Raw genomic sequence first — 26,767 nt, 5'->3', positions numbered from 1 at the left:
GTTAGGAAAATTGATGTTAACATCTTTGTTTAATTTCCATGTCTGTAAATGAATTTTCCTCACTAATATGGCCTGTATTTTTTAAAAGTTAACATACACCACTGGTCATCATAACTGTATACAATTAGCAAAGTTCAACTAATTTAAATGATTGCAACTGATTAAAATGAAATGAAGAAATCAAGAATCCAGGATTAACATATCATCCTTAACTTGGTTCTTTTAGAATAGGACTGAAGAATCAGAAATATATTTCTCTTATTATTCATACCATATGAGTTCTGTATGTAATGTGAAATTTATGGGAAAAGTGCCCCAAAACACAATAACTGAAAGTGACGAGGCAATCCTTTGAAGTGAGGCTATTTTGAGAAGAAAAGTAGAACTTTAAATAAATTACTGTACTTTTAATATTTTTAAAGAGAGAGGTACGAATGGAACAGTGATGCTTGTTTGGAAAAGTAAAATTCCACATGAATGTTACAAATGAATAGAAATTCAGCAATAGGGGAGAATGTAGCACCATATGCTCCTCCCCTGCCCTTTCTGTTGACTTGCTCTTTAGGAGTGGGTTTGTTTGTTTTGTTATTGTTTGTAAATATGATGGCCAAAACCAAATAAATTAGTAAAGAAACAGCTCTATGGCATTCTGCAAAGTTAAGAAGTGGGGCAGGCTCTGCCAATCAGTTAGTTGCTGGGTAATGCTAGAATCTCTGAAGAGGCAAAGAGGGGCTGATCCGCCCTCATAGAGCACAGTAAGTGTTCATTTGAAGTTGAACTGACCACTGCATCCCAAATAATCATCTAGATACCTTTGTAAACTATATTCCTTCCCTTTCTTTCCCTCCCTCCCTTCCTTCTTTCCTTCCTTCATTCCTACTACAATGTGTGATTTTGTGTCATTATATTTTGTTTATATAAACAAGTATGTTCCTATTGTCTAGGTTTGGCCAATGGGAACATAAATACCATAAATGCAGGTATCTTGTATATTTTATTCACTGCTTTGTCTGTAGTACCTAGCTCAGTACCCATCACTCAGTAGGCCCTCAATAAATATTTGTTAACATGAATAAATACACTGGCATTAAAAGAGACCTTTAATGCATTTTGCAATGATAGGCTATCAGGTGTTACTTTTAAATTGGAATATAAATTTGATTAAGAACAGCATGAATCATTAAATTAGAAAGCTGAGGTGTCTACTTTCCCCCATAATAGTTTATAGCTTTGACCTTGATTCTAACTCCCTTGCACTGTTCTATATAGACAATTTGCTTATGTTTGTATGCGATTTTGATTATTTGATTGAAATATAATTTAAAAATTAAACCATCGAAAACAGATCTTATAGGAATTTGTTCTCTACTTAAAATAAGAAAGTGGAGGGAAGGCTTAGATCTGGACCACATGTTATACCCAGCAGCAACTGACTCATATCTAGCTACGGCACAAACAGGATGAAGAAAAAAAATCTGCCCAGACCACCCCCAAGAGAAAAACCTTCAGGAACCACAAGAAATAACAGCTTATAAAAACCTGACACAATTTTTCTTGGCTGTCCCAGTGGAATAGAATAAATATTTGTCTATCTTTGCTCTTTGCCCATATGAAATAGCAAGATATATTTTGAAATATCCAGTTTAATTAAAATATACCTTTCAGATAAGCCTAAGGAATTTATAATAAGGGAATATCTGATGTGTTTCATCAAATTACAAAATTATCAGGCTAATAAATTAGAGCTTTTAAATCTATGTAGCAGCTTGAACTACAATATTGGTACAGGCTGATCTTACAAGTTGTTCCCTACAGAATAGAGTTAATATGATGAAATCAACCAAAGAAATAGAGAGAAAACACCCACACTTGTTTTATTTTTATTGAAGGTAAAATCACCTGCACACATTTCTGTTCAAAGAAATATGTTCAGTTTCATTTTATTCTCACAGATATAAATGTACTCCATAGAACTGGAACTGCTTCTTTTGTTTCTTGTTCTATCAGAATTAGATTTGCATATTTCAGGACATGTTAAGGTGCTCTCTGTGATTTAGAGAGTTTATAAAAAGGTAATTTGATCTCAAATCATAGTTTTCTTTCTTTATAATACAGAAAGCTGCATACCCTTCTGAGAAGTGAGCCATGAGGGGAAGACATTAGCTTGCCTTGTATTAGATAATAAAGTTCCACAGGGGACGAGTTACATATTATGACACTGTGAATATAAGGCTCATTTGGATTTAATTCATTACTACATCATGTTGCACAGGAAAGCAATTTTTAAGCAATAGAAGTGCACTTCATTTGTAAAAGACCCAGATATAACACACAATCAGTTACTGAAGATAGAAACTGATTTCCCAAATCAGGCATATAAAATTTAATATATTTTCTCAAGTTATAATGAAAGGAAAGAGAACTTCAATACCATTTTTTTATAGATAAGAATGATACTTTGTGAAATTCGGAAAGCGAATTTTTGCTTGGGGAGTTGATTATATTTTGATGCCACAAACTGAATAAGTTGAAGAAAATGATTAAGCATTTTTAGTAATATATTTGAAGTATTTGTTAGATACGTAGAATATAATTTCAAATTCTATGCTTTCATAGACTTAATATTACCACATAAAAAATAATATCTGCAATTTTTTAATGAAATAAAGATAATAATGAACATTGGTAATTTCTAAAAATTTCAATATCAATTTTTCATATTATTAGTTAAACCGTAAGGACTGACTAAATTATTCTAGAATTTTAAAACTGCAACCATATTACATTGGTTTATTTCAGTTATCTAAATCTGTATGTATAAAACAGGGTTCTCTTGAGAAACAGAACATATAGGATGTGTGTGTGTGTGTGTGTGTGCTTGTGTATGAGGAGAGCTAGATTGGTTTGTTTTAAAGAGTTGACTCACACAATTGTGAATGTTTGGCAAGTCAAAAATCTGCAGGGTGGCTAACAGGCTAAAGACCCAAGGAAGAACACAATTTGAGTCCAAAGGCAGTCTGCTGGTTGAATTACCTCTTTGGCAACGGATTGGATGAGCCTTACCCACATTATGGATGGTAATCAGCTTTATTCAAAGCCTACTAATTTATATCTCAATCTCATCTTAAAAATGCCTTCAAAGAAACATCTAAAATAATATTCGACCAAACATTTGATACCAAGTATTAGCCTAGTTGCTACATAAAATTAAACATTAAACTGGTTATGTAAGCATCTACAATTTGCAAAAATGAAATTACCTATCCATTCAGTGATAGTTTCCCAGGATGGGGACAGTAGAGTGAGGGTGTTCATCATCTGTTTTTGGTACCTGAATTGCCCAGCAACTTTACTTTCTCTCTCATTAGCTAGAAATACCCATTGGATAAATTTTTAAGTGAGTACAATATTTAATTGATTCGATACATTTTGCATAAATAATCTATTTTAAAATGTATTTTAATTTAAATGTTCTCCTGTAAATCACTCTTATGAGATTATGGAATTAACGGTTTTAGATGAAATTCTCAAATATCTTACTTAATTTCTAAAGCATGGATTAGGATTTTCAAATTGCAAATTTCAAAGGACCATGTCTGCCACTTGAATCTTGATTTCATTGACATTAAACAGGAACGTGAAAGAGAGAAGCATGCAAACAGTCCTCAACCTTTACATGTTTAACTTACACTGCACTCTACTATATGTGATCATTACCAACTTTTCTATAGCATGAGTGTCGGGAAGTCAAATGAATCCACAGGAAATTGACATATCTGATTCTCAAAGTAAAACATTTGTTATTCCCTTGTACTACAACTGACTGATCCTGTTCCTTTTTTGGAACGAATAAGATCAAGAAGTGGATGGATGGAAAAGCATATTATAGTCAATGCAGGAAAAAGATACAAGAAAAATGTGACTAGCTCTAAGGTTGATGAATTTTCAGAATAGGCAGCCAGTATCACAGATGATCCAGATCTATCTGATGGAAATATTTCATTGACAGTAGAAGATAATCATTGCAATTATGTAAAATAGATCCCACTAATTAATAATACAACATAAATTAGAAAAATTAACGGTTCCAAGATTTTGATCCTTAACACTCTAACTTAGTCCTGATGCTTTACATCAGATAGACTTAATAAAAAAGATTAAGAAAAGGACATTTGCTTACTAGGAAAGTAATTAACCTAATTTCAGTTTGTAACCAAATGGATAAAATAATTTGTGTGCATGTGTGAATGCACAGGGGCTGAGGAAGAAAGAGACGGAATCCTTTGAACTTGACCATTGAGAGTAAGAAAGCAAACCTTTAGGCAGAAATGGCCCAGACTGAGACAACCTCTTCCTGAAGCTGAAACTAGCAGGATATAAAAAGACCTGTGAGGGGATCCACTTTGTACCTCCTGAAAACCTGTGATCATGGAAATACCTTTTGTGAAATCTTTATTTTCATTTCTTCTTTATAGAAAAAGAATGCTCTCAAGATTAAACAGAATGTCATTAAAAACTATAGAGTGACTAGCCAAGTGCCTGGAATATAATAGACATCCAGCTCATGTTTATGTGAGAGAAAAAAAATCCTCTATCTTCAAAATCAACTTTTTTAGTACATGCTATGAGTACATATATAAAATTTGTTTAAAAATCAAAGGGATGTGTGTGTGTGTGTGTGTGTATTCTCAAATATCCTGCTTAATTTCTAAAGCATGGATTAGGATTTGTGTATATGTGTATGAATATATAAATATATATAAATCTATAAATGTATTAAAAATATAAATTTATATATAAATATATAAATATATGAATGTATAAAATATAAATTTATATATAAATATATACACACACATAGACATTTATATATATATATGTGAATCATATATATGTATGATTAAAATTTCAATAGGAGGTATAAATAACCAGAAGTATACATTATTTTCATTTTCAAAAAAAGTGATAATCCACATGGACATGAAGGCTTATCAAGAAGATCTGTATTCTGGTTCATTTTCTCATGTAGTAAAGACTTACTGAGTGCCTACATGCTATTTAAACTCAGACCCATAGTTCTTCCTCCACTGTGAAACAGAAAGTGATTCATGCCAACAAAATGAGAGGAAATGAAGTACTGTTGGTTGCAAAGGGAAACAGAGAATTCAGCTGATGGGATATCAATGAGATTTCCATGAAGGAGTGGGCACCTGAGCCAGATTTCAAACAGTATTTTACAGTATTTTAACAGGTTAAGATGGAGAAAGTTATTGCAGTCAAAGGCCCCACTGTCAACAATCTTTACTCTTCCCATTGGTGGGTGCTGCTTTAGCCAAATACCTAAGGATTGTGATGGGCATAAGCTTGCGTCTGTGAGTTGAATCCAGTTAATACAATTAATGCCATTCTGCATAACACTGAGAAACTCCGAGTTAAGAAGTTGCCTTATTTAAGGTTCAGAGCAATGAAACGCTATGCATAATTAAATCAATCTTATCCTATGTATTCCTTTTCTGATTAAACTTCAGACAATGTACATTGGTTATCTGAAGAGATCAATGATAGGACAGCTAATTACTTCCTTTAGGAGCCATCACTCTATTACTATTAAATTCATTCTGTTATCGTTTGCATACACTGAATTACGTGCATACATTTACATGTTTTTCTCTAATTAAAATAGCAGTTGCTTTATTGCTTTCTTCATGTCTCCCAATCTTCCTACTCTCATTCATTTTAATACTGAAATTAGAGAGGGACAAAAAACATGAAGAATAGAGAAGACAAAGTACAAAAAAACAATAATAATAATAACAACAATAATGTGAAGAGGGGCCAAAAAAATGGTTGGAAAGTAAGGCTGGAGACTAGAAGAGAACAGTTGCTGATGACATCACCATCATCAAACAACAGCAAAATCTTGTGTTTGTACAAAAGTAGGTCAGTGAAAAATATATTCTTGTGGGGTCAGAGGAGAGAAAAACCACTATTTTATATTAGCCTTTCTAGTGCCCTGATAACCATAAAAACACTCTGTGGGTCTTCATGGATTCCACAGCCAGTTTACCTACAGGTAAGGACTACCTCGCCTCCCTCATTTAAGACTGGAGGTAATGTATAAGTTGTCAGCTGTCTTGAACAGGAAACTTGCTCAATTATACATTCTTTGGTAAATGAAGTGCAGTGGTTCTTGAATGGAAAGAAGTTAACATGGGTGGCGGTGTGGAAAGGGAGAGATTAAAAAAATGAGAAAACTGTACAGGAAAGACACCAACACTGTAACAAGTAAACAAACCTAATGTCTGGGTTAAAAGAAGGGGACAGGAAAGCAGCCCAGGTGCTTATTTTCTTATATCATGGGATGGTAAATTAGTACTGGTGAGAAAGACATAGGTGAAAAAGTAAATTATATATATTTTGTTTCTAGGTAGCTGGACAGAGATTTTCTCCTTTCAGGAGATCAATTTTGTCAGGAAAGACCATAAAAATATATTAAATGTCAAAATGAAGAGTTCTAAGATTATGAACTCTTTGGCATTACAGAGTGGTCATAAGTTGTGTTTCTTGCTGTTGATAGTTGTCCTGGTAAAATTATGGAATTTGTCTTTCCAGAAAAGAAAAATTCATCCCTATATGTTAAATGAACTTATTTGTATCTTTTGATCCATCATAGCTATATCATAGGATAAGAATGGAAAATCCTCTCTTGTGTACTTCTGATAAATTAATAAGGGCTTTCAAGAATGTTGGGTGGAGAAGGATTCTGAGGCAAGGTCTGAGTACAATGATAAAGAGTGCTATGATTCACGGACATGGAGCATGACACGGGAAGTAGCAATATATATATGCAGTAAATTTGTCATTCCTTTAGTTTAATGTCATTAAAGCCAGACAACCTAACCAAATAATGTCAATAGTAAAGTTTAATTAGTACTACAAGATGTACCACCCATATTACACATAAGATAACCAAATATACTATTTAGTTGCTGAAAGGGAGTAATGGAGGAGGAGGAGGAAGAGGAGAAAGAAGAAAGAGAAAAGGGAGAGGATCATTTGTAAAAGTACATTCGGAAGAACAGAAAACAAATGAGACTTAGGAATCCACTTCAATTTATTATATTAAGTAATTACTAAAATATGCCTATATCTGAAGCATTTTAAACTAGGTTTCCAGACAAGATGTTATTCATCATGATATTGTTGAAGATAATTTATAACTTTTTTTTTTTTTTTTTGAGACCGAGTCTTGCTCTGTCGTTAGGCTGGAATGCAGTGGTGGATCTCAGAACACTGCAACCTCCGCCTCCTGGGTTCAAGTGATTCTCCTACCTCAGCCTCCCAAGTAGCTGGGACTACAGGCCCACACCACCATTCCCGGCTAATTTTTTTTATTTTTTAGTAGAGACCGTGTTTTACCATGTTGGCCAGGATGGTCTCAATCTCTTGATCTCGTGATCTGCCTGCTTCGTCCTCCCAAAGTGCTGGGATTATAGGCATGAACCACCGTGCCTGGCCAATTTATAACATTTTCTAAACGTTTTGAAGAGTTAACCCTCAGCTAACAAAATATGGTCTTTTATATTGCTTATAAAGATCATTTCACAGTATAAATTAACTCATGCTTGCTTACTTGTATCAATGATAAAAAATATTGCCTTGTCCAAATAATGCAAACATTTAAAAATAGATACATCTCTAGAGATTGTATTTTATTATTTATTCATTTCATTTGTGAAGTCAGAAAATAAAATGTGTCTAGTAAGAGAAATCCAAAGAGATGGGGTACCATACATACTGTGATTGACTACTTTACTATTATGACATTTTGGTTTCTGAACCTACAAATACCATGGGAAAGAACAAATAAAAGCCAAGGGGAAACTCCTTTAAAAAGTAATTCATACATGAAAAATGAAATGCACGTGGTCAATTCATATAGAAAACTTTTATCAACATTCTTTTTGGCCTATCAAAAACAAATAAAAAATAAGGACCTGGAAGGCTGGTGGTTCTGCAAGACAATTTGGTGACACAAAGCAAACAACTACACAAATTTGAACTCCTTGAAGCTGTGATTTGTTTCCAGGAATTTATCAGAAGGGAATAATTAAATAGGCACACTTGGATTGATGTACAAGAATGTTTACAGAGGAAACCTAAAGGTCCCTTTATAAGAAATAGGTTAAACTACATGACATCCATATAATGGAATACCAGGCAGTATTTTATGTAGTAATTTAAATCTATATTTATTGGCTTGAAAAGTGATTCTAATATTTTAATTTAAAAAATTCTAAAGCAGGTGTTAAAAAATATACATGGCCTAATACAATTTTGCTGATTGATAGGGAATGATAGAAGGAAATAACAATGATTTTTAAAAAGAGGTAGGATTATGGATGGTTTTTACTTTATTCTTTATAATTTTCTGTACATATTGCACTTATAATTAGAAAGAACCATAATGATCTTTCCATTAAGAAAAGGAAATTATATTAGCCATAATTAGAATACAACACATTTTCTCCTTTTTGTCTCACCATTTCACAGCATCTACAGCTGTCAAAGGCAAACACATTCCTGCATTCAAAAAGAAACTAAACCTCATTAATTTATCCATTCAAATATCTTATTATTACAATATTATATTTTCAAACTATGTTTTGAAGTTTTCAACATACTTACTCTGCTCAGAAATATGCTTATGATGTTCAGAATTTATTAGGTTGATGCAAAAGTAATTGTGGCTTTTGCCATTACTTTCGATGGCAAAACAGCAATTATATATGTGTGTGTATATGTCATTTCTTTAAATAAAAAATACATTATTAAAGGCTTAGTGGCTTTATTATATAATAGAAATGAAACATTGTACCTGTGACATTCAAGCTTCTTCTAAGTTAAAGAGCTTTCTCAACCGTCCTAGGTAAACATGGTTTATACAAGATAACCAGCATCTCAACTGGCTTAAGCTGATTCGATTAGGGACAAGCACTTGACAGAGAGTCACAAACATCTCTTGTCCACAAAAGGATAATAATGGCATTTCATCCTGGAGAATAGGAATAGAAGAATAGTGTATTGGAGAATATAGCAATTATCATTGGGAAAAGATGCAAATATAAAAACAAAAGCTAGTATAAATTGCAAAAGGATTAAATCACTTTGGTGATCAACACTTCAATGCAAATCAGAGAACGTGTTTACTCAGGATGAGTTCTCAGCTGAAATTTTCTCTGGTGTGTGCTCTGTGTGTTTTTTGGAGACTCATTTATTCTACAACTGGAGACTTCTCATTTTCCTTTGACATGAGTAATAATATACCCTCCTCCAGCTCCTGCTTACAGCCCCCAGGCCTCTGAACACACCTCAAGCTTCTTCCCTCTCCAAGCCCTCTGGCTCTCCCCTCTCAACCCAGATAGAATCCACAGAAATACGATTTGCCGTATGCCACCTAAAACAACCACCTCTTCTTCGGCAATTTTTTTTTTTTTTTTTTTTTTTTGAGACAGAGTCTCACATTGTTGCCTAGGCTGGAGTGCAATGGCGCAATCTCAGCTCACTGAAACCTCCGCCTCCTGGGTTCAAGCGATTCTCCCTGCCTCAGCCTCCCAAGTAGCTGGGATTATAGGTGCCCACCACCACGCTGAGCTAATTTTTGTATTTTTAGTAGAGACGGAGTTTTGCCATGTTGGCCAGGCTGGTCTTGAACTCCTGACTTCAGGTGATTCGCCCTCCTTGGCCTCCCAAAGTGCTGGGATTACAGGCATTACGCACCTCGCCTGGCCTTCTTTTGCACTTTTATCAGCAACTAGCCAGTGAATCTCTTATCACTTAGATATGAGAGGTAGGAGGTTGGATTCTCTGAATGAGAAAGACATCAAGTTATTCCAAGTAGTTTTGCCACCACTACATCTTCCAAATAGTTTTGTTAAACTTTTTCCACTGGATTTGAGGCATCTTTCTTGAGAAGAGACTGGGACTTATACCACATCAGCAGCTTTCTCAAAAATGCTTCACTTTCTCCATTCTCCCTAGCCTTTGCTTCTCCAACCTCTCATAAGCCAAAAATGGATAATCATCTCTGGGGCCATACTATCATTTTTTTCAAAGCTCTACATGCTACATGTTGGTCTTAGAAATGTAGCATCAATTGTCTTTATGCCTCAACTGGAACTGAAGCATCAGTAGTGACACTTTAATATTTTTACAGTACCTGGTTTTGATATAAGTTGCCACTTATTTAAAATCAGAGCATAGGCTATCCTTTGAGTAATCATAATATAATTATATAACTTAAAATAATTATATCATATAATATAAATAAATACTATGTTCATAATATTTTGTATAAATTGTAATATATGAAAAGTATAAATGATAAAATAATTTTTAAAATACATAATATAATTGATAAACACAGATCTGTTTCTCATTTATTCATGCATTCATTTCATTCTTTAAAAAATAATTACTCAATGTCTATTAGATGATGGCATTTTAATGGTGGACAAACAAGTTTAGTCCATTCTCTCATAGAGTCTGCAGTCTATTATAAAAATAATATATTTTGTATTGCACAACTTTTAGGCTATTTGATAAGAACCGACATAGGTTTAGAGCATGTCCAGGAAAGAGAACGAATAGAAAATAGATACAGCAATTGAACAAAATAGTGGGCCAGTAAGAGCACAAAATTGTTAATAAATTCATGGAAAGTAATAGCAGGAATCTACTACTACTAGGAGGTACAGAATTAAGGCTGAGATTGCTCAGTAAACACACAGACTCATAATGACATGTGGTTAGGATGACTGTTGAGGGAGAAGTTATTTTTGGATGAGGAGCTGTTATGTTTATGAAGATGTTTGTACCAAAAATACAATTGTTTTGAAGAAGAAAGTATGTTATCTCAATAGAGAAAACAAATATGGCTACTTGATGGACCCATAATTGTTAATCTGTGTCTAACTACAGAGTATTAGCTGGGAGTGTAATTGCTAGTGGTTATGCTTTCAGAGCTAGCTTTGACATACATGTTACTTTGTTGATTTTGGAGTGTAAGACTGGAATATAATCCTTACCATCATGCAGCTTCCATTCTGAGAGAAATAATGAATATTTTAATGTAATTATTTTTATTTTAAATTTTATAATCAGTTGCCTATTTGCAAAGAGGACATAAGCCAGCTTTTAAAGATGACTACGGTGCTGAAAAAAGAATTAAAACAAGTAAGACAAAGAAAGCCAAATTTATATAAGGAGGGACAATAAATAATGTAGCTTAGTTTGTAAATAAAATGCATGTTATGAAGTTCCTATAAACTTACAAATACAAATTTGATTATAAACTTACTAAGAGTCAAAGTAAAAAAGGAAGCAGACTAGGTTATGGTATTCATTGTGTCAATAAATTAAAAACTAACCAGATGCTCAGGGAAAAAAAACAACACATAATTGTCCTTAACATTAAAAAGAAATTAATGCTATGGATTCTTTTCCAGAAGACATTTTGTGATAGAACAGATGTCCATAATGAAGTTAAAGTAAAAACAGTTTTAAAGAGTTCTTCTATTTTCTTGGTTTGTTTTCTAATAACATCCTGAGCCAGTTAGATTTATCTACAACTTTCCCTTTTTCTGCTCCAGCCTATATTGCAGGCAGCGGATCCCTTCAGAATGAGTATCTCTGGTTGTAAGTCAGCAGTCTCTTGCTGGTTTCAGCCAACAGGACAACTGCTAGGACACTTAGTGGCAGGAGTAAAAGAGAAGCTGGGGTATTTCCCTCTCTCTGTCTTCAGTGGTGTCTCCAGCTGAGGTTATGTCCCCCTATCTGCCCTTGTGTGCACAGACATTCCAGCCCCAACACTTTCTCCCTGTAGACTAAATTTAGTAATGGCTCCATTTTGTGAATCTCTGGGCTACCTGAGTATCCCCTGATTGGCTTATCAGTTCCTGATCAATGATGGAAGCATTTCTCTACTTTAAATATTCAGGAAGTTTTCCGATGTCTTCACTGGGTCTTGAATGATACAATCATTCATTATAAGGTAACAGCATATCTTTCAGCTCAATGTAAACAATTTTACATTGGGAAGTATCATGAAAAGTGTTATTATCCACATATTAAATGTCCAGGGATGCTTATACAAAATGGAATAGCAGACACAGAAGGGTATAGGAAACACATTCCTATCAGTCACTGAGGTCTAATCTTCAGGAAGAGGATTAGAGGATTAGAATCCACCAACACCAGTACACCTGGTATTTCAGTACATGAATTAAGTGACACATCTTCAGTGGACATGCTTCCCTTAGAAAATTCCCAGAAATGCACACCTGCCAACATCTTGGCTGTAACAAATCAGTGTAACCCAGAAAGAATATTCTGGAGAAGTAGTACCTCACTACTCTCTCTACCTACAAACAACATACATGATTCACCTAGGACTATTCTTTTTCTGCAAATATAGAAGATATACGTGGAAGGTAATACCTCATCTTGCATATCTAGTTCTTCATTTCACTAAATATGTAAACTAGAAAACCTTTTACAACTCAACATGTATGCTAATAAAATAACAAAAAGCTTTTCCAAGTTATCCACTAGTTATATGACATCAGTGAAGCTTTTGAAGAGTTACTTCAGCTCATAAAGCAGGTTTATTTTATTCTGATGTCATAAAAGTTTTTAATCATATGGCTAATGTCCTAGTTTTTATTACCTGTATATGTGGCCATCTTTGCATCCCAATTTGGCCTAACAAGGCTCCCCAAGAGGGAGAAAATACAGTGGCAGGAGAATTTTAGTCTCCATAGTAGTTATGATCCTTACTAGTAATTAATAAAACTGCATCACAAATTTATATTGCAGTACCATAAATCTGAAAATGTGCGGTCTCCTCTTTGAAGTTTCTATTCTTGTTGTGGTGATAAGTTATGTTTCTCAGCTTGCAAAACTGACTTGAACCATGACAAAATCATCAGTTCAATACCCCTGTGAGACATTTTTCCCAACAAATGCATTCAAACAACATCTGTTTCTTCTTCACCTACCTGAAAGACTTCTTAATATCTTCTGCCTGGATTGTCTTGAGAATCTCTTGATATAACTGAGGATCAACTGTTCCTGAAGATGGAGCATCTGAAGGGCAATTTGTATGTACATAATAACCTATCAAAATCCCAAAAATAAATAAAATGGTGGCTGTGCAAAGTATTTTTAAGAGGTGGCAAAAGTTGCAGCGATTGCTCTTTGGTGCAGATCGTGTATAATGGGTAATGTAGTCAGATTCTTCTTGAAGTCTCTGGAACCTTCCTTTGGGTGAAGTTGCTGGTTGAATGGAATCAAGATTGAGGTCTACAGTCTCTGAATGCCCTAGGTTCTGATTCTCAGCACTGTCTAGCTGGAATTGGTCAAAACCAGACTCCTCTAGTTCCTTCTCCATGTCCCACTCTAAGTCAAGGGCAGTGGCTTGAAGGTCATCATTGTCTAAGTACTGTGAGTGTCCTGGAGCTCTTTGATCTGCATGGACCTTCTGATAGGCCATCTTTTTACCTGTGAAAATAAGAAAAATATATTTTAATAAAATAAACACACAATTAAAAAAACAAAGTGAAAACAAAACAGTAAGCCATATTGAGTGCTTAATGATTATAATACAGGGAAATAAATTCTCCCTATAGAAACTCATATTTTATTTAATTAATCTTACAATTTTCTGTTGATGTTACTATAGGAAAGGAAGACAAAAGAAAAATGAAAGTAAAAGGTACTTAGTGGGAAAGCTATGAGAAAACAAAATTACACAGACACACACATACACACACACACACACACGCACACCATTAATCTTTGAGGCTCAGGAGAATAACAACAGTCATGAACGCACAATTACATTGAAGGATGATGCAATGCAGAAGGCAAAAGTAAACCTTCATGGTTACAAAATAACTTTTAAAAATTAAAGGCAAAAGTAACAAAGATGTGATTTGGTAAGTTAAAGGGAAAAAATAATAAAAACCCTGGAATGATTACATTGCCAGAGCTAGTCTTAAAAACACAAATTCATTACAAAAATAGGCAGAACAACTAAATGAAGTATGAATTCTACAAGAAGCAAAATCTGTTATGTTACAGATTCTTAAGTTACCAGAAAGATTACACAACTTTAAGAGTATGAGAGAGGACCGAGATGTCCCAAGAAATTAGTGACATGAATTGGCCTGGCTCAGTGAATTTTAAATAAAAGTCTGGGATGGCATCAATCCAAAGAGGAAAGCCTTTTGCCAGCCTAGGAGAGTTTGGTTTCATAACCTTGCTACAGGAGTGGCAGATGGAGGTTCTTCTCCCCTGCACAGCTTTGGATGACAGCTTGTTGTATCCTGCCAAGTGGTATTAGGAAAACTGGGCTAATTAACTGCAAGTGGTCTTAAGTCTGTATTCAATAATCCACTGGTGTATTATGGCTGCAGATTAAGAGTATTTATACTTAAATTGTCTGTGTATTAGATTTGTCACCCCAGCTGGATCTCAGATCCCTCACTATGTTTTATGATTTTTCTGTGTGTCCCACTGTGGTGGGCAAAGAACACAGCTCAACTGATAATTGATTACCTAATTGCTTTAGGAATCGTGGTAGACAAGTAAATTCCTATGAAAAAGATAAAACAAGGATTTCACAGTGGCATTATGCACAGAATTATGGCCATACATACCTCCAATCTTGGCTAGCTGAGGCCCATATAATTAAAATTTCCTAAATTTTTAAGAAAGTTCAAATATAACTAAATATTAAATTGTATAAAATAAAAACTGTAATTCTGACTAGAATTTTCATATGCTACCCTAAAATCTAGGAATCATTCTTACCTAGCATTGACTCAATAAAGATGATTATCTACTAGCATGTCAGGCAGAGATAGGTAATGAAGACAGAAATAAATAAGACCTTATTCCACAAATAGGGAACCATAAAATCAGAGAGACAACGTACAAACAAACAAAAAAGTCAGATAAAACATGCAAAGTATCAGGGAAACTCAGGGGTGATTGATTCTAGCAGAAAATATGAGAAATAATTATTCAAAAAAAGTGACCTCTAAGTTGCTTTTGCAAGAGAGTAGGGTGTGAGAGGAGGATACCCAGGAAGGGGAAAATTTACAAACACAAAGAGAGAATAAGAATGTCCCATTTGAAAAACCTACAGTGGTATGCTATGGCTGAGGATAGCACACATAGGACAAAGATGCTGAGGAAAAAACTAGGAAAAGGTGACATTGGTCAATAACTTCCCTACAACACAGGGTCTTCATATGTGAAATGGGTGTAATAGTAATATAAACTTTGTAGTGTTGTCATCAGGATTCATCCACATAGTAAACCTAAAGCATCTATTGACTAGTGGATAGGCTATATGAGTTAGAAGGAACATTTCTATTCTTAGAGGAGATAGAACTGTCAAGGATTGGTGGGGAGTTAATTATATAATTCTGTAAGACATTGTGGAGATGGACAGGAGGATGTATAATATTCTCACACACACACACACACACACACACACTATAGTGTTTGGTGTTTTTTTTTTTTTTTAACATTTAGTATATGTGTAGAGATTAAAATATAAAAATCACCACATGATATACTAAATGTTCTCATGGCTCTACATTGCTTTTCTTTTTCCCTCCCTCCCTCCATCTCGTCTTGTTTGGTCTTGTTTCCAAAATGATTCAAGGAAGTGTAGCATTTGAGTTCTGTCTTTGGTCAAATCAAGACAAGCAGAGAAAGGAAGTAACGTATGACATTAATGATAGCTATTCAGATAGGTTAGGTGATAGCTGATTAACTTATAGAGGAAGAAACTGAATCTCACTGGGTTTAAAGAATCTGTCAAAAGAAAATACTAGAGGATAGAAAAAAATGTGAAGAAAGTAGAATAAAGAATCTCTAGACACTTTAGAAACCAATTTATTTTAATGTGCTTTATAAACTGCAGTTTCCTAGCACTAGTCAATTTTTTTTCCCCTTTGGCCTAAACATCAGTAAATTGCTGTTATCTTGAAATGATATTATATTTACTTCTTTAACTGTTCAGCTTATGCCTTCCTGATTAATTTACTCAGACATTTTTTTGCATGCAGTTCTCTAGATTTTTTTCTCCCATTTTAATGAATCAGAGTCTCTCTCTCTAAAGGTTTTTTTAAAAACATTGAATCGTGGAGCTTGGTTTATGCTCAAAAAAGGCTTGGCACATGGGAGTTACTACAGAAATGTGAGATCTCTAATTCTGACCTCTAATACAAACATTCAAAGTCACCTCTCTATAAATCATTTAAAAGCCAACTGCAATGGTGAGGCAGAATTTTCATCTCTAGCCTGACAATAGGCATTCCATCACATGTACATCAGCAATTTAATGCTCTTCAAACATCAGACAGAGCCATCAATTAGAATGTAATGCAGATACAGATATTAACTCCTCACCATGATGGATATCTGCCTGACACCCTTACTACCACTTTTGGATTCATTACACATTATTAAATTTTCACTAAATTCTATCTTCCAGCAGAGTCACATCTGGGATAAAGGTAGATGAAGTCACTTGGTGTAACAAACTCCAAAGTATTTCAGGAAAATTACCACGGAAATGAGTATGTAATGACATATATGATAAAGCATTTTAATCACTAGCTTGGTAAAATCAATTATATATGTCTTATATATTTTATATATCAAATATATGTAAATATAGTATATATAAATGTATTATATACATACATAAAATTAGTAACTATTTCTATAAAATTATTTGCCTTAAAAATAGTATTGACATTTTACAAAAATAAACATAAATCTCTGCCCTGATAGTTTTGTTTGCTTCACTTAAAACATATATATATATATATATATATATATATATAATAAACTCAACAAAAAAGAAACTATCAAATAAATAAAACTTTAGTAACACTCAGCTTTGAGATAGCATAAATTATTCTATGGTTCCCACCAAGAATGTAGCTGTCTTAAAAACACCTCTGCCCTGTGAGACCAAGACATATCGTATTTCTTTTTATCAGAAGCTTCAAATTCCCTAGTAACATGAAAATTTTATATTTAAAGACAAATATTCAGCAAAATCAGCATGTCTTCAACATAATCACATAATAATGCCATTCAATTTTTTATTACTGATGTACATGATTTGGTTAGTTTGTATTGTCATGTTATTTTAAGATTACCCCATGTGAGTGTTAAAAAGTACATGTAGTAGATTTTATAATCTGAATGAATAATTATCTAAAAGAGATATACTTTAGTACAGAGGAAGTTATAGAAACTTGTGACATTTCTACGGATGGAAATATCTGTAACACCCTTACAAGTTATATCGTGCCACATGGTCTGTTTTATAAAATGCAATTATTATGAAAAGTGTAATATATTTTCCATATTTTCAACAGATCTAATTCACTTAGGTGATATCTCTTTCCATCCAGTCCTACAACCAAAGGCTAGTTTTTAAAATTCAACATACTAAGACATTTATCTTTCACATACACTTAACCCTTTATTATAAAAATAAAATAGATACAAGTTGAACTGAACGGTATTTTTCTGGACTGTGACAGACTTAGATTAATAATAATGAATATCCATCTATATTCAACATACGATAGTTTAAAATAAACTGATTCTTCTGAATGCTATTTCACAAATACTGGCTTAAACAAAGTAAATTATAAGGAAATAAAGATAAGTATGTAAAAAAAATGAAAATTTAATATGTAAAATATAATCTCTGGTCGTTGCAGACCTAGTCTAACACAGTGTCTGGCAAATATTTTAGATAATACCGATTAGACAAAAGGTTTTTTAAATGTTACATATTACTTATGCCACTTACGAATATGATCACAACAGTATTAATTTCTTGTTCAGCAGTCATAATGAGAGAATTTATTACATGAATGCTCTGCCCTTGTAAATCTCTAAATGAGTGGACTTCATAGTGAGGCTATCTGGTTCAAATAACAGCTTTGCTATGTAAGTTAAGCCAGACACTTAATATATTTATGTTTAAGTTTCACATTTGTCAAACAAAAATAATAACAGTACCACATTTTTGAAGTTATTATGAAGAGTAAATGAGATAAATTATTTAATGTGCTCAAAACATAGTCTAACACACTGTAAGTGATACACTCATAATAATAATTGTAGTGATTCACTATTTTTTTCCATGAATTCTATAGAGCTAAGAAAATAGAAATATTTTTGGAGCTTACAAGTTTAAAATACATGGTTAACTAAATTAAACTATGACCTGAGACCTCAGGCTTTAATAACAAAGACCTGGAGATGTTGAGAAATAAAGCTGTGTACCAAATGCCTTTGAAAATGGGAAGCATCTTGTTAATCATTAGCTATGGTTCAGATATATAAAAGAGAAGTTTGGCTAATATTTATATAAAATTCATTATTACATTTCACTATATCTTATTACAGGATGATTTTTGGTCTATTTACTCAAAGAACAACAGAGCTTTTCCATCTTAAAGAATTCTGTTTAATATTCCAGGAATTGGTGATGTGTAATCATAATTCTGAGCTACAAATGTTTGTTGTAGAATACAATGTTTATCATAGAAGTTTGACTTGATTCATTGACTGTAATGTTACTGATAATATTTTAACTCAAACAGTAGAAAACATTGTACAGATCTTATTAGAATTAAGAGCACATATAAAGGCTTTCCTACTTGTAAAAGTTATTTTACAAGTAAAATAAATGAATGACTCTAGCAGATTAGCTTTAAAACATAAGGCAGAATCTCAATTTCCTATGACAATCCATGATTGAATCTTTATTGTAAAATGAGAAAAAATATTCATATAGTGTTTCCTGAAACCTTCAATGTCAGATGATTTGCTGGTTTGAATGGATTGATTTGAGGCAAAGGCATTTCTTAGAAATGTCAGTGCATCATCAAAAGACATTCATTATGCATCTTTGTGGAGTATTACTTTAGGTACTGAAACAGTGAACTACATAGTACCCATAGGAATTTTTAAATCTAAGTTTAAGAATATTCTTTATAGGCAAAAAACATTTGACATAAATTTTTCAGTATAAACCTACTTTATACAAATAAAGTATATGTTTGTGGAATAAATTTTTGTTGTTGAAAGCTTTAATGTTATCAACTTGAGGGCAAGGCAAAAGATAAAACTATAAAAATAGTAATTCAGAAGACTCTGTTTCCTGACTTAATTCTTCAGTATAATGAGATTTTTTTTTTTTCCATTTGTGGTTTTAGTGAAATGGCCTTGGCAACTGCTATGGTGTCTGTAAATGCATCAAGAATTCTTTATTTAATTGTAATTTTGTACATCAACCACATAAAAGAAATGACAATTATTTGTTGCTCCTGCTTCATTAATAGATTAAATAGGATACATAAAGTAAAGGAAATTATTATTTGTGCTTTATTTTTAGAAAAATAAATTAGTCAGTACCTACTCTAAAATGAGTAGTACACTGAATTTAGGCACAGTGGATAATCAAGTTGGATAGCATAAACTAAAACTTTACCCTGAAGCCTGAGTTATGTTGATCACTAAATGACATGTAAAAGGTATGCTTATAGAATGTCAAATTAATGAGCTATAAATTGCAAAATGCAGTCAAAACCATTTGAAAAAAAAAATTATTGGTGAAACCCAGTCAGTTCGTGTAAATTTGTTTTAGATCACTTGCATATGCATGAGCACCTGCTAGTTCCCTGAGTAGGCCAACCTTTGGGGCCCTGTGTGCAACTGCAATTTATGTAACACACCCTAAATGGATGGTTAGTTGGGCCCACCTGAGTTCCTATATTTATGGTAAAGTTTTTAAATATCAGAATTATATAATTCAATTCAGGATTTAGCAAGCAGAAGAGCTGATTAGTATGAACCAAAGCAACAAATTTTATGGGTGTCCTGAACTGGTACTGTGAATGCTTGGTATTATTTAGGATATCTACCACATAAGTTTAAGTCTCACTAATATCACAAAACTCTTTTTCTCAGGGGTCTGTAAATAATTCCTGTTCCTGCCATGGGCTCCTTCTTTCTTGGTCCTTTTTGTTGTCCAATTCCACCTCCACCTAGATTCCAGAGTATCTTTTCCTGCTTGTTTCTAGAAGTATTTACTGTACTTACTTCTATCAAATTTACATACTTTCTACCTTCACAGTGTATTGAGTGGCTTACACTAGAAACACACATACGTGAGATAAATACAGCCACAAACCTACAAAATAAAAAAGGGTGGAGGAGAAAAAAATTTAATATTCTGGCTAAAAGAAAGCCACTGTAACTGAGTTTTAATGTAGTTCTGAGCTTCACTACAGGCATAGCAAAGAGGGTTGTCTACAGGGTCTTCTTGAGTTCCATCAGCATTTGCCTGATCTCAGTTGTTAACGTACAAGGCTGTCAGTCTTAGCTGAAGGGCTTGTTTTTAAATCTTTTTTTTCTGTTATCTTTTTCTGCAGTTGCAGATTTCTGTATTGAGAATATATTCTTCTCTATCTAGTCAGAGAAATCTATTAATGTCTTTTTTATCTTTTGCACTTAGATTTTGAAGTACAGAATAACAATATCCCCGTGATGTATCATCCAAAATTATATGCTAATTCACAATTCACTCTACTCTTAAAATGAGACAAGAATTACTATAAAGTTAGGTCTTTACCTCCATTACATCATTTAATGAAACAATCCTATGTTAAGTGCTATTATTTTCCCCATTTTATAGATGAGGTTATCTGAGGCTCAGCAATTATTTTCCCAAGTTCTCACAGCTAGTAAGTAGAAGAGCTGGCATGTTAAATCTCAAAACCTACTCTTTTAAATATTAAACATCCAGGCTTTCTAAGAGTTCCCAGAGTTAGCATGATGTTAGCAAATGCATCTTATTGGCTTATTAATCCCTGGTTATGGTACTAAAGTGGCAATAAGCACCAGGAGTCTCCATGGCCCTTCAATCTTAATAGTCCTATGTGGACCCTCAGATCTCCGGATCTGCTCTGACTACATTCAGGACCTAACAATATTTTCCGTCCACAGCACCCTAGCAGGCTATGTTTCCTGGCACTGGGGTTTTGAATAAAAAAGAATTGCTTGCAAGCACAGTGCTCTGAGGAAAAGACCACAACCTCTACTTTATTGTCTCTTCTTAACAACACTTACAAATTTTTGTTTGTTTGTTTTTTCTCCTGCCTTTAAGGGACAAAGAGCAAAGCAACTCTGCTAAGAACTTGACAGTTACAGTTCACATTCAACCTGCTGCCGACCTGTTTTCAGATATTAAAACCCTTTGGCTCATCCTGTCCACTCCCTACTATGTGTAGTTTACACTGGAAAAAGAAGGCTTCAAGTGTGTCAAGAGTTAACACCTCAAGACAATCACCACTTGGCTCTTTGAGAGCTATCTGCCGGGAGGAGCCTCATAGCTTGATAGATACACTGCAATTTTTCATCTTTTCAGCCAGGGTGAATTTTGCTTTTTGACTATGGCTTTTGGATTTCCAAGAACAGAGAGTTGAAGCTTGTATCTACACAAGGCTACTAAAGCACTCTATTTTTCAGATGTTTCAAAGGTACTTTATTGGTTTAATTTTTAAATGTCTTTACTTTCAAAAAGTAACAGGTTTCTACAAACTAGAAGTGCTTTATTCTAAAATTATATTCCTCTGTTTCCTAAAATCATAACACACAAAGACTATTTAAGGCCCACAGTGGTAATTCAGTACATCTATTTATTTTCCGAAATAGCTTTTCTCATACTTGTTCTTTTAGGAAGCAGTGTTAATATATCATGATATTGTGGTTAAGTGGTAGGAAAGAAGGAGGCAGGTCAGAGAAACACATTGGTACAATATGTCTATGTTCATTTAAAATTCTGTTAGTAACAAAATTATGTTAACCTCTCAAATCTATATCGGGTAAATTCTGAAAATCTATTCTTTCAGGATCCAAGAGTAAGATCCAAATCTAAAATGTTAATATTCAGCTTACACACTGTTAGGCTACAATCTAAAGAAAATTAAAATTGGTAATTTAACCCAAAATACTACCATTATACGATTCAGTTCTAGATTAACTGCATGGTGTGTTCCTTATAAACTAAAGATCATATATATTAATTTTATATCTGAAAAATAGTTTAAGTGAATTATTATATTTTCCTATGTAGTAGAAATACAGTAATGGAAAGAAAACCAAGAATTGTGAAGTTCATTCATTACTAAGAAAGTATAAAACTTAACTTGCAATTAACTGATGACAAAGTCAAGATTAAACTACTTTTCAATAACTATCTAAGCAGCATATGAAAAGGGAGAAACAAATTGTCCAAGATTTTGCTATTCTTTCTTAACGTCTAACAAGTCACATCCATAAATGTCCCTATGTCTCAAGATAAACAAGGATATGTTTTTACTTTAATATTTTACATTAATATTTTTTCTAGGCCTCCCATTGATATAAAAAATAGAATTTTATCTGAAAAAAGTAACAATTATTCTTTCAATACAAAATTCAAGTTTTTTCTACAAGTAAACTTTATGTATGATAGTACTAATTATTGTTAGCATTTTTAATAAAAATAGATGTTTAGTTAAAAAGAAAGGATGATAAATAATCTAGCAATAAGTTATATCTGTATGACAGCTGGACATTGAGAGGTTAATTTTTATTATAAATTTATAGACATGTCTACTAATAGCTTTGGGTAAGTTCAAGCAACTAAACAATTTACTAAAGACTATATTGAGCAATTCTTATGTCATTTATATTTTATTTATGAACAGGAATATAAAAAATGAAAGACCTCCAACGGCACATAAAAGTAATGCTGATATGAAACTAAATGTCAGGCAAAAAGCATGAAAATGTAAAAGCCACAAAGACATTAAATGTAAAACATTTAACAGAACTTTTATATAATTGACATCATTGAAAAGTCATTTATTATAATATTGTATGCAAAATTTTTAGAATTCATCTAACCTTTAATTTTAAAATGTCAAATATTATTACTTTATCAACATGAATTTTAGCTTCTTTTCCCATTTCTTTTTTTTGTTTCTGTAATGCCCCCTCTATTTTTAAATGTGTATGTTTTCCTCCCTTCAGCCTTTCTCATTATTTCATTTTTAGCTTTCTATTCTTACAAATTTCACTGTTGATATCTAAGGCATCCATTTTAAAATAATAAAATAACTGACCATAAAAAGTTCATTTCATTCTTTCCTATGTGTTGAGAATGATATATTTTAAACTATAAAGAACCAGTGGATGATTTCTTAGAATTGACTGTCAAAACAAAGACTATGTTTTCCTCTATCATTCCAAATAAATCAGATCTTTAGTTTTCAAACTGATAGTAAAGCTTGACTTATCCTTAACCTGCTGTTTTGGAGTCATAGTCTCTGACACTCTATGAAACACAAAAGACTCTTTTCCCTAATGCTTTCACAAATACTCCCTTCAGCTATTGCAACTGGTGAGAGTTTCCATTCCAATCATCCTTTACAATTATAACCTGTCTATTACCCCCAAATAAAATATCTATATCTTTTGAGATGGAGTCTCACTCTGTCACCAGGTTGGAGTGCAGTGGCACGATCTCTGCTTATTGCAACCTCTGCCTCCTGGGTTCAAGTGATTCTCCTGCCTCAGCCTCCCGAGTAGCTGGGACTACAGGTGCATGCCACCACACCCAGCTAATTTTTGTATTTTTGGTAGAGACAGGGTTTCACCATGTTGACCAGGATGGTCTCAATCTCTTGACCTCATGATCTGCTCAGCCTCCCAAAGTGCTGGATTACAGGAGTGAGCCACCGCGCCTGGCAAAAATATCTATATCTTAACCACATGTCCTAGGAACCAAAAGGTATCCGTTGTCTTCTCTCTCTTTCCTTATTTTTATTTTTATAATTCCGTAAAGGGTTTAAAAATAAAGTTACTCGGGTCTCTTTGTTTCCTGAGTAATTTACAACACTTGAGAGCCGCCACAATGGAAATATCTTGGTTTCTGCAGAAAAAAGGAGCATAATCTTTAAGGATGAAGAAAACAAAAATTATGATAGCAATAAAAATAGGAACATGCATTGCAACACAAGTTATAAGCAGTAATGACCTTAACTAGTTTCACTATGGTAAAGAGTATAGTATTAACAGGGAAAACAGCACACAATTATTTAGCACTATATGCCCTCTACTTATATTAAGTAATTTAACATCAGAACAACACCAGGAAGTTACTATTAAGAGAGAGAGTTGAAGTAACTTGTCCTCAATCATGCAAGTTTTGAACCCAAGGGAGTGTGGTTATGGAATCTGTGTTCTTAACCACTCTGCCATAATGACAGAAAGGAATCCCATGAAGGCAAATTGGGAATTCCACCAAAATAAAATACACAGGAGAACATAACTCAACTTCCCCAAAATCAAGCCCTAACAAAATTTTGTAGTATGACCTTTTCCCATAGGCTCCATCAGTGTATAGCCCCCTTGGAGTCTTTTGGAGAAAAAGTAGGGAGAAGATATGAACTCACACATTCATACAAACATACAGTCTCTATACTCTGTCCTCACGTACTGCTAGTAGTTCCCCCAAACACATTTTGCATCCAACCACATGGCTACCAGCTGCCTATGTTTGTGATTTTTATTACCTTTAAATTTTTTCTCAATTGACTTTTTCATTTTGGTTCCACCTCCAAGAATTATGTCTTATTCATATTTGTATTGCCTATAGTTTTATAATAATTCTTTGACCACAGAAATGTTTGACTAAATGCGTAACTTTGAAAAACCCCAAATAACTCAATAATTTCCTCACATTTATATCTATGCTCTTTTAGGAATACATATATACCTTAAGAGAAATCATTTAATTTAAATGTGATGGTTCTTAAGCAGATTGATAGTGAGACATTTATATGCTGAGGTGTCTTATGCAGACTGTAATTAAGCCATGTATAACTTACAAAGAAGGAATTCTTATAGCCCTGAGTACCAATAAATTAGACTACTTTGTTGGAGAGACCATCTGGAGAGGCCCTGAGACCACGACGAGAAGAAGCAGAGATAGACACCCAAACCAAAGTTCCAGGCATATGAATGAAGCTATCCCGACCTTTTAGACCCGACTTGCCAGCAGCTGATTGCTACCAAGTGACAAGCAGTTAATGCCATGTGGAGCAAAAAAATAGGCCAGCTGAGAACTGCCTGTATTCCTGATCAAATAAGGAGACATACTTAAATGACTGCTGGTGAAAGCCGCACAATTTGGGGGGTAGTTTTTTACTCAGCAATAAATAACCAGAATACCACTCAAACTATTTTTTCCAAAACACAAACCTGAACACATTACTTGACTGCTTAAAATCCTATTCTGCACCAACATAAAATTGCAGATTCCTTTCCAAAGCATATAAGACCTTTATGTCCTGGCCTACACTTCCATTCTGATCCTTCCCACTGCTCCCTGATTTCAAGCTTCTTCTAGGCATACACGGTGCATGTTCTTCCTCAGCCTGATTTGCCCTCAGGTTCAGTTCTTATAGTTAATTTGTTGAGTTATCTGTTATCTTTGAAGCTTAGCGCTGTATCTGGAACCTGGCAGTTGCTCAATAAATAATAGTCTCAAAATAGGTATAGCATCTTAAAGAAAGTATAGAATTTTGGGTCAGATAATAGTCATTTTACCAGAAACATGTTTGGTGGTAGGTATTTTAACTCATTCAGCCTTCAGAATAGGATAGTAATACCTCATCTACATACTTCTGAAAATTAATTGATGAATAAAGTTAAATATTAAATTAAAGGCAATTGATAAACTATAAAACCCTATGTAACTATTAGTTTTAATTATAAAATAATTATAAACTATTAGGAGTCAAGACAGCTAGGTTTGAATTCTGCATCCACAATTACTAGCTATGAACTCCAGAAAAAGTCACTGTTCTTCATAGGTAAAACTAGATTTTTTTTGGTGAAAACTAAATGAAATCATTTTATAAATGTGTGGTTTAAGTACTAGTTATTAATATTTTATTATTACTGAAAGGTCACAACTGCTGAATAAAAATTGGTTAACGTTAATTAAATAAATCATTCCTTCACATGTATGCACACGCCCAGACATCCCAAATTCTGAACACTGCAGATGTAGGGACATAAATATACATCATGAGTGCTCGAATTTCTCCAATCCCTGAAAAAGAAAACAAAGACTGGAATGAGAGGATGAACTTCCAGGCTGTGTGTCAGATGTGAAGGTTGTTGCCGGGGGAACAGGGGACAAAAGATGAGAAGGAAGAAAGAAGGAAGCAGCCTCTGGAGGGTGGTTCCTGGAAAATCCATCCTAGAATTTACCAACATCAAGTTCCTTAAACACACTATAAAGTTGTTATTTACATATGCCTTTCAGAACTGGTGTTTGTTTTGTGGACAACACAGAGTTAAAAACTAAACCAGGTTCCGTATCTTACATCTCGAGGGGGATAATGTGAAGAGATCTATGGGAGAAGATTAATCCAACTCTCCTCCTGTACATAATACATTTTGAAAGGAATCTATCCAGAAAAATCCATTTAGCTATGCCCAGAACAATCAAGACTGACTGTGTAGAGATTGAAGTGCCTCAGTCCATCTGCTGATAATATTTATTGCTTTTTGGCACCTTCTACATATTTACCAAGCCTAT

At 33.6% G+C, this 26,767-nt stretch overlaps 1 protein-coding gene across 15 annotated transcripts in view; it reads right to left on the bottom strand.

The window, feature by feature from the left end:
* Positions 1-26,767, bottom strand: part of NAALADL2 (N-acetylated alpha-linked acidic dipeptidase like 2) — a 1,372,789-nt gene that overhangs the window by 686,743 nt on the left and 659,279 nt on the right. For all 15 annotated transcript variants that reach the window (XM_054481096.2, XM_054481101.2, XM_063662440.1 and 12 more), the window contains one exon: positions 13,059-13,560. In XM_054481096.2, the coding sequence (XP_054337071.1) occupies positions 13,059-13,552 (494 nt within the window). In that variant the 5' untranslated portion in view covers positions 13,553-13,560. The remainder of the gene's footprint in view (positions 1-13,058; positions 13,561-26,767) is intronic.

This window comes from Pongo pygmaeus, chromosome 2, assembly GCF_028885625.2.
Source record: "Pongo pygmaeus isolate AG05252 chromosome 2, NHGRI_mPonPyg2-v2.0_pri, whole genome shotgun sequence".
Taxonomy (NCBI): domain Eukaryota; kingdom Metazoa; phylum Chordata; class Mammalia; order Primates; family Hominidae; genus Pongo; species Pongo pygmaeus.
Note: the sequence above shows the minus strand (reverse complement) of the source record. Positions and strands in the feature narration are given on the sequence as shown.